The sequence below is a fragment of the Corapipo altera genome, unplaced genomic scaffold (assembly GCF_003945725.1).
Source record: "Corapipo altera isolate COAL_440 unplaced genomic scaffold, ASM394572v1 45, whole genome shotgun sequence".
Lineage (NCBI taxonomy): Eukaryota > Metazoa > Chordata > Aves > Passeriformes > Pipridae > Corapipo > Corapipo altera.
The window spans coordinates 24,434,404-24,444,194 of NW_020884877.1; the positions used below are offsets into that span (position 1 = coordinate 24,434,404).

At 39.7% G+C, this 9,791-nt stretch overlaps 1 protein-coding gene across 3 annotated transcripts; it reads right to left on the reverse strand.

Annotated features, from left to right (window-relative positions):
* Window positions 1–206: 206 nt before the first annotated feature.
* Window positions 207–9,737, reverse strand: CCDC14 (coiled-coil domain containing 14). Of its 3 annotated transcripts, none has more exons than XM_027637180.1 (13): window positions 9,660–9,737; window positions 8,723–8,778; window positions 8,323–8,386; window positions 7,576–7,648; window positions 7,353–7,481; window positions 6,769–7,008; window positions 6,584–6,678; window positions 5,061–5,628; window positions 4,397–4,538; window positions 3,678–3,757; window positions 3,037–3,252; window positions 2,824–2,956; window positions 207–1,479 (listed from the first exon to the last, which is right to left on the reverse strand). In XM_027637180.1, exons 1-13 carry the CDS (start codon window positions 9,690–9,692, stop codon window positions 501–503), a joined length of 2,808 nt encoding a protein of 935 aa, XP_027492981.1. In that variant the 5' UTR covers window positions 9,693–9,737; the 3' UTR covers window positions 207–500. The 3 variants fall into 3 exon arrangements, with proteins under 3 accessions (XP_027492981.1, XP_027492980.1, XP_027492982.1); XM_027637179.1 differs by having other exon boundaries at window positions 3,037–3,255; window positions 9,660–9,736; XM_027637181.1 differs by lacking the exon at window positions 9,660–9,737 and adding an exon at window positions 9,581–9,624 and having other exon boundaries at window positions 3,037–3,255.
* Window positions 9,738–9,791: the final 54 nt, after the last annotated feature.

Genomic DNA, 9,791 nt, shown 5'->3' on the forward strand with positions numbered 1-9,791 from the left:
ATGATCTACCATACACTACAAATCCCATATGATGGCTGCATTTATTTTTGGAATAGCATGATCCTGACTTAGCAACTGTAACTCTCAGCATTCCTGCTGCTCTGTAGACAGCTCTTCCCTGGCCCCTACCTGTGGAACCTCTTGCTCATGTATAGCACCTTGCAACAGTTCTTAGGCGAAGGAAAAAAACCCCATGAGTAAACAAGTACCTTTAATTTTCAAGTATAATTAATTTTGCAAGTAAAGAGTATAAACCTAAGTAATAATTAAAAAAAACCCCAAACCATTTATATTTTATATAAAAAGCCAGTTACTTCAAGTTGTACACATCAAGGGAAACAGTGCCACAGCTTAATGAGGAACAAATTCTATCCATAGTTGAAACAGCTAAGCAAAAGTTATTACATACAAATATACATATCTGCACCATACTTATTAATATACTTTAAAAAACCTAATTTTTCCGAACAAGGGCAGCCCATTTCCCCTCCTCATAATCATTATTTTCTGATGTTACTCTGCAGAGTCCTTTGTAACTTGGCTATGTTGGCATCCAAGGCTGCTAAACTATTCTTAAAGTCCTCTTCATCTCGAGAAGTAAATGTTGAGAAAGAAGTTGCACTCCACTCAGATCTCACTGATAAACCATCAAATGAAATGCAACTAAAATCAGCTGTTTTACTACCTCTTCTCTGAGAAATCTCTGTTGGAAATGGCATTGATACACGAGGGTATGTACCAGGCTGAGGTTGGTCTGGTTTATCTGTGGAATCTTTTGCAGCTCCACTTGGAATGACTTTTGATCTCATTTGGACTTTGTCTCCTTCCAACTTTGCTTTATCCCCTGTAACTTCAAGAGTGTTTTCCACAGTCTTTTTCACACTGTACCCAGCACTTAACTTATCCAGTACAGCTGGATCCTTTGATAGCTCACATCCACGCTGCTGCACAGAACTTGGGAGCTCACAGAAATCCAAAGTTTTACAAGCCCCTCTACTCTGGGGTAGCACACCACTTCTTTCAGAGACTGGTTGCTGTTTTTTAGAGGCACTGCTAGTCAATGGAATATAAATTGTCTCATCCAACTTGTTTTGGTCATCTAGTAAAGTCCCAGAATCACTAATTGTTTCTGCATCTTGGTTCAATGAAGTTTGTAGTGCTCTGGGAGCTGATGTTCCTTCTTCTATGAACGTACTGTTTATTTTACTTCCTTCAGCATCAAACTTTTCATAGGCCAGATTTTGCATTTCCATGTTTCCACTTTCATTTGCGAATTGAAGATCTGTATCTATCAAAATATGATCCATTTCTAATTTTTTAAGGTAAGTCATTACTGCAGTACTCCCAGGAAATGGCTCAGGTTGCATCTGCTTTTCGTGGTCTTCCAAAAGAGACTTTGAGAGAGCTTTTTCAGGTTTGGGTCTAACATTGTCCACTGTGAGGTCAGACAGAAGCTTGGCCATACTGCCCTGCAAGGTTCTGTTTAGGTAAGATCAATACAACAGGTTCAAAATTAGTCACTAAAAAGAGTAGTTAAAAACTTTTCTATAGGACCAAAACAGTAATTTATCAGACTGCGGCAAAGTGGCAGTGCTCTTTCTACATATTGTCATAAAATGTAGTACAAACATGAACTAATTCCAAGTTTCTTGAACTTTTCTTCAGCTCAGTATGGTTATAAAACAACTAGAGTAGCACAACCCAATGAAGTTCTCCAGATTATTCCTGGTTTACCTGACTTTGTGTGGCACAAAATGAAATAAATTGATGCCAAGAAACTGTTCAAAGCAGATAGAAGAAGTTATCAAAATCCCTACAAAATGTTTTCTGAATTATTGTTCCCATTACATCTAAAAATATTATAAAAAACATTATAAAGGAAATAATTCTTCTAATTTTCTGCTTTGCGCATCAAAAGCAATTCATGCTTAGATGCTTAAGTCTATAGCAGATACATAAACACATGCAGTAAGACATTATTATACCACCATCTGGTGGTCAGTATAGCAGCCACAGAAGCATCTAAAATTCTACTGAATAATTTGAAATGTTGATTAAAAATATTCTGCTGTTTCCATCAGTACCAATTACAAACATGACAGACAAACAGTTTTGTTTCCTGTACACAGAATGTCCAAACCAATTTTTTGTGCATACCACTATGCATCTGCAAAACCCTATTTATGTCTCCCAGCTTGCTCCTATTTTTATCATAAAAGACTGTGATAAAATAAATTCACAATAGTAGTTCTAAAAAAAAAATGTGAGTAACACCACCTTCATTCAGTGATCGAAGAACTCCTACCTCTACCCATAATTATATCTGGGCATAATCTACTTCAAATGTCTGTACAGTTAAAGAAAGGACTGCTCATTCCCACAGGAAGAGCTTGCTGTGGGTCCTGAAGGCAGATCTTCTCTGCCAGTTGTGCTCAAAACCAGACCAATATCTAAACCAGTGTAAAAAAAAAATTCAAGTTAAGAGTTAATTTCCAAATTCTACACCTTCAAGGGAAGTATCAGTGTGTTTTCAGGTCCTTGCTCTTCCCATGGAACAACTTATTGCCAGATCTGTTATTAAGAGTTAAAACTTCACATAAGTTACTGCAGATATTATTTTACTTTACCACAGAATTTATGATAACTCTGTTTAAACAAAATTATATCACCATTGCTACCAAAGTAACTACAAAGAGAAGTTTTAGCCGGTGTTACCTCCTACCACCAAGATACTAAGATTACAGTAATCCACAGCATAAAAAAAAGAAAAAACCCAAAAAAGACCAATGTCAAGAGGCAAAAAAAAGGCTTAGCCAAGAGTACCTGGTTAATTCCCGCAGTCTCTTAACCTCGGCATCCCGCTGACGTAATGTTATGCCCAAAATCTTGTTTTCTTTCTCTGAAGCTTCCAGTTTAAACTGAAGGCTCTTCACATTTCCTAATGCTTCTTCCACTTCTGAAATGCCAAGAAGAATTTACCTAATTATTTGAGTTCTAAAACATTAAACAAAGAATAACCAAATTGAAAACACGTACCAATCTTGAGCTTGGTGGAATGAATGTCATAATGCTGTTTGTTTTCAAGCAATTCCTCTTCTTTATCTTGAATAACTTTTGCAAGATGTTTATTTTCTTCTTTCTGACTTTCTATTATTTTAAGAAGTTCTTCATTTTTAGCCTGCAGTGAATCAAGGCCTTTCTGCGATTCTTTCAATTGACTCTGGAGCATCATATTCAAGGACTGCAAAGAAACTACTACCAAAAGTGAAATATAAAAAGTTTAAGTGTTTTGTATGGTAGTTTGAATTACTAAACCAAACTAAGTTTTTAAATAATCTTGGTAATATGCATTTTGGTTACAAACAGAGGGTTTTTGCAGCAGCAAGATAAAGCTCAAGCTTTCTTCTTAATTATCTGTCATCTTCAGGCACATAAAGAAAAATAATCTGCTTGGCAGCTGAAGAGCCAAGTCTGACTCTGTGGAGTCTAAAAAGGCCCAACAGTCCATGCAAATGCAGCTGCATGATTAGACCCACAACACTTAGTTTGGTTGCCACTAAAGGCTGCAATACATACAGACATAGGAAGGTACAAATATATAAATAAAAAATAACAGTATCTATTGAAATAAAGCTGTAACAAATATCTCCCTGACAGCAACATTATCAGTACTTTACGTTCATAATTGCAGCTCTGTCCAGATTTCTTCTCACTGGTGTCTTGTTCCCTGAGTTTCTGGTTTAATATTCTTAGTCTCCTAAATGTGAATTGTGAAAAAGCACAAATCCAGAAGTATTAGAATTAGCTCAAAAGCACTGCACTTTAAATTAGTTTGGTAAGAAGTTTGGTAAGAAGTTGCTACTGAGAATTAAATGTCATGGAATGTTTCAGAAATATAAAAAAGTTTTATTAACATGTTTTTCTTACATTCCTGTACTTCTTCAACACAAAAGACCCTTTGCACATTCTGGTATATATCCCTCCCCCTGTTCTGAAGTCAAGTGCTACTCAGTAATGCATTTGAGAGCTCCCCTGAAATGAGAGACACTTTTGCATTTGAGAATGATCTACACAAAGAATATGAGCAGGCTAACTATGTTGATACTGCAGTTTTCAGAACAGTGCATTGATCCCATCCAGCCAAAGGTCCAATCATGAGATAACCAACACTATTAAGTCATCAGTATTAACTGAAGACTTGCTGTGTGTTAGTTATTTTTAAGGTGTACAGCCTTACCAACACACTTTCTAGTACATAAATACTGCACAGACAAGAAGGGAAGAGCCCTAACATGTCTACCATGACAATGATAGAACATAGGCAATTTAGAACAGGCCAGTGAAAGATGCTTTAGGCACATCTGCAGTAACCACAGGATCGCTGACAGTTACTGACCTGCGCAGCTGGGCATTTTCACTCCTGAGAGGCTGTAAAGCCAGAGCTATTTCAGCTTGGATGTTTGTACTTCCCACTACAGCTGGGAGCAATGATACACAACCTTCTATTTCACTCATCAACCTCAGCATTTCTGAATCATCTGCAAGACGTGAGGGAAAAAAGGAGATTCAATAAACCTATAAAGCTGCAATATGACAGTAATATTTTACATGTGATTAAGCAATCTACAAAGTGGTTTACTAGTACCTACATTGTTTTCCCCAGGAAAACCTCATCTTTAACTATATTTACTTAAAATTGTTAAGCTTGACTATGAAAACTATTCTTTACATCCTCAATAAAACACAAGCCACCATCTCTCCAACCAGCCTTGCTGGGACTGCTGTTGCAACATGTCCACACTGGGCCCCCTCTCAGGGGAAAGATCTGTATATGAAATAGGAACAATCCTTACCCCAGATGTTACGATAATGTTAAAATAGTCCAAAAATAATTTAATACTTATGCAAAGTGAAACCTGAAGGTATTACTCTTGTGGAAAACCACGCTGTCACACACCATCTGACACACACAACTTGCAGGAACTGAAGTGCTCACATTTAACAGAGCTCTTCTGTTATTTGTACGTAATAACTCCACTGCACAACAAAAATGTCCTCACCTTGATCAGTTATCAGTTCTCTGAGTTCACCCATAAGATATTTTACAGTCATAACTTTATGGGCTGTTTCTTCTGGACTTTCTCTTCTAGATTTTAGAACTTTCTTCACACAACTTGTCCTACAGCTTGTATCTCTTACTGGAGCTATGTCAAGGACATTCAATTCATCCTCCTCACTGACCAGATCCTCACTGTGCTCTTCAGAAGTATCTTCCTCCGTATCACTTGAGCCATCATGTTGTGCTGGACAATGCTGATGGCACCTCTGTTCAGTGCTGCCATTCAGTCCCTCACGTGATTGTAACAGGGCCAGGTGAGCTTGTATGCACCTTATCAAATCTGCTTCTTTTATCTGGTGCTCTTGGTTTGGAGTCATCTCTCTGGCAGAAGATGCTGGCACCAATGTAGGCACTGTAGGGATTGAAGGACCTGGTGCTGTACAAGGGACCACACTAGGAAGAGCAGTGGCAGACTGCACTTGTGCAGCAGGAGCAGCAGAAACTACTGGGAAAACCACAGGTCCTCCCATCTCTGGCACACATTCACTGGCACTATCTACAGGAACACCCTGCATAAAGAATATTCAAATTAAACAAAAAATTAACATAATTTCTAAATCTTTAAAAAAAAAACCCCCAAACAACACTTGTCTGCCTCAATGTACTCTTGATCATTCTTTACTAATTATAAGAACAAATTATTAACTGAATAATTTTCCTGTATAATAAGGAGTAATTAAAATGTAAATCTGGTTTAGATTGTCTTTATCTTAAATGTTACTGGCAACATTAAAGCACAGTTCTTTTTCAAGTGTTCTATAAAGAAAAAACCTCAGCAGTGTTTCTTGAATCCATCCAGAACAGGGAAGAAAGAAGGAAAAAAAAAAAGGACAACACTGTTACCTTTCAAGATTTTAATCAGATGAATTTCAAAAGTCAAGGCCAGCACTAGCTATACATGGACTGCCTGCAGATGGAAGGTAAGTCTACAGTCTTACAGATTCAAGGTGCAAGCCCTCTACCACATTTCCTGAGGTGGCAGCTGGTTCTCTCCATTAGTTCTATTCTATACCCTGAAATACACAGGCATTTTAACATATGCCTGTAAGATAACACAGACTGTCTGAAGAAATTATTAACCTGATCATTGGCATTATCATATCCATATGATATGTGATTTCTTCTGTAAGGAGTTGGTTAATGATCCTAATGTGCATTACTGAGAATGCAATTAACAGTAATCAATAATTTCCTGCACCTTCCATGTTTATTGTCCATTACAGAATTTCCCATGCAGAAACAAGCAGCCAGTTGAAATGCCTCTAATTTCATTTTCTGGTGTCTATATAAGATGTGTTTTGAAAAGCAATATTTTCTCTTTTTATTTTGTTCATCGCTACAGATTGAAATACGCAATTTTTTAAAGGAAAAGTATTAGGAAAACTGACAAAATTAAATGTATAAATAAATAGGCAGTGCTAATTCAGTATGTTCATTAATAGTCAGAATCAAACTTCTACTTACTGACTGAGTAGTCAAGGGATTAGCTGAATGCTGCAGGGACAGTGCTGATGTGGACGTAGGTAACAGATAATTAAAAGCTGCAACGTTTTGACATCCTGAAAGAAAACAGCACTCAGAGATCAGGGAAATTTGGGGCAAAACTCATGCAGTTAAATAGTCAGCTCTACATTAGTAGTTCCACTAACCCTGATTTGAGGTAGGAGAAGGAGTTACAGTAGGAATTTCATTACTCTCCTGTGGTGGTTGGCCAGTTATCAGAGACATCTGAGTTTCCACATGCTCACACAGTTTCTGATACATCACAGGAGAGTGTTGACTGCAAGGCACATGAACAGGTTGAACCATCTGATTCTGTGCTGCACTGGAAAGTTCTTTCTCAGTAGAAGGTGTGGTGGACGAGGCAAATTTTCTATTTGATATTGGCACTGCAGAGAAACAAGGAACAAAAAACCCACCTGAAGTTGCCTGTCTCCTCGAGCTACACAAACCCATTGTAAACCCATTGTATTGTCTGGCAGATTCCTAAATGCACTTAACTTTCTTTCTTATACATGTAACTCAAACATTTGTGAATTTCAGTAACTGTTTACTAAACATTTAAGGTTTTAAAAAACCAGTAATTTATGTCTACATCCTTTTGTGGATTCAGCCTGGGATCGGCCTATAACAAATGGCAACAATTATTTGAAGCCTTGCCATATCTCAGTAAGTTGAGGAGTCTTTTAATGTTGTTCAAAAAAAAAAATCAAGCCCAAGAAAGCCCACTTACCAATTTCTTTTCGGACAGGGGCAGGAGTAACATTTCTTGTTAACCCCTTCTTCTTGGAAGTATTTCCTTTGGTTAGGAAAGGCTTGGAAGTAGATGCTTTCCCAGGTTGTTTATGGACAGCCTCCTTTCCTAGTATTAGTTGAAAGAAAAAGTAGTCAACAAAACAAACCAAGAGAGTATTACAAAACCTAAAAATATAACTTGCATTTTCAATAGCTACAACCTGTAGCCCCATTTTGTATGAAATTCTTCAGTAAAGCTGCACACTGATCAAGTCCATCATGGATAGCATCAACCTGCACAAAGAACACTGCAGTCAGAAAATGAGTACCACTGTTTTCTTTCACTAAACTCAGGTTTGAGGGGAGTAATCTCCACTCTATCACCTGACAAAGTGATAACCAGAAAGAAGTTTTCCATATACTACTTTACAATTACATGGACTTTTGCAAACATGTAAATTTCACAAAATAACTAAATTGTGTTGTTGCACCATGTCCATTTGCTGGATTTTGTGTCTTGGTAACTGCATGCATGGTTCTTTTTTTAATTCTTATTTCCATGTACAGTTAAACTATTATCTACAGCCTATTTGTATTTTGGAGACAATTGGTTCAGCACTACTCAAATCCCAGTGCTGCAGCACTGACTCCATACCACTCTTTGTGCTCTTTTCAGCACAAAAACTTAACAAGTGTGGCTGTTCTTCTGCCAAGACCAACCCCTGTCCACAAGCAGCATATTTGTGTCTGCAAAATGTATCCTGTGCTTTAATGAGATTTGTCAGAGCCAGAGTCACTGCACACAAAACCAACTTGCTTGTATCTGCAAGGTGCAGTACAGACTCTCTTGCTTTGCAGGAGCTATTTCAGGCTCAGATTAACCTGCTTTTCTTCTATTACTCGTGGTATTACAATTTCTCTTCTCTTTAGATAACAGAGATGACTGTATTAAAAAGTCACTTAATTACCTGATTGTCAGAGTCAGGGGAAAATAATTCTGCATCAGAATAACATCCTCTCCTTAAGGCAAACCTGAAAAAGTCAAATTCACTGTTTATACCAACTCCTTAATATGCAGCAAAGTAAAAAACAACTTACTTTCATTCAATAGTAGGAAACAAGAAGAAATTAATTTTATCAAGAAAAAATAACTTTCACTTTCTGAAAACTTTGCATGGCTGCAACAAACATATTTAGCCGACAATAATAGCTGAAGTCAAAAGCAAATTCAGACTCCATTCAACAATCTTACATACAGCTAGCAATATACAACAAATTTTGGTTAGTTGTGCACTGTGACTAGTATAAGATTCCCAAACACTCACACATACACTCAATCTTAAACAGTATTTGTGATCAAAGTCTTACTGTTTTCTTCCATTTGTTAGTTTAACTGCTCCTGACAGCCTTCCAGAGGACAAACCCTGTTGATTACAGAAATACACTTTGATTTTCATAGTACTTTCACAACATACTTGAAGACTACCATTGCCCCCCAGTTCCAAGAACTTTTGCAGAAGTGGATCAGTCCAAGGCAATTTACAGCTCCCAGGCCAAGGAGGGGGTAACTGCTGCCACCAGGGCCTTAAACTTGTGGGGTTATTTCACAAAATGTGCCCTTACAGCATGATGCTTTGATAATTTCCACAGCATTCTACAGATACAGTGATTCACTTACTGACACATCCAAGAGCTGATGTACAAACTCAATAAATACCCACCTGAACCCTGGGGACTTTAAGGATCACACACACAGGGTGGAAGAACCCTCACACATTCCCAGAGTCACAGGACGGGTCGGGCTGGGAGGGACCACAGTGGGTCCTCTGGTCTAACCTCCCTGCTCAAGCAGGGTCACCCCAGAGCACATGGCACAGGATCGTGTCCAAGCGGTTCTGGAATATCTCCAGTGAGGGAGACTCCACACCCTCTCTGTGCAACCTGTTCCCCCCTTTAGATATTTATACACATTGATGAGGTGCCCTCTCAGCCGTCTCTTCTCGAGGCTGAGCAGACCCAGCTCCCTCAGCCTTCCCCCGTAAGAGATGCTCCAGTCCCACAACCACCCTCGCTGCGCTCCGCTGGACCCGCTCCAGGAGCTACATGAGAGACTCGCCCAGAGAGGGACACCGCGCCCCGGTGCGAGCCGGGCTGGGCCCCGGAAGGCCCGACCGCTCGCGGGAGTCGTTCCTGGATGGCGGGAGGGACCCCCGCAGCTCCCCTCACCCCGTCCGGGCCCACGCCGGGTCTGTGAGGCCGCGGACGAGCCCGCCCCGCGCCCTCAGCCCCCCCGCCCCGCTGGCACCTTGCGCGGCCGCGCTGCCCCCGCGGCGGCCATGGCGCTGGCCCCGCCCCCCCCGCGCCCGCCAATAACGGGCCGGTCCGTCCGTGAGGGGGCGGGTCTAACGGAGGGGGCGGGTCTAACGGAGGGGGCGGG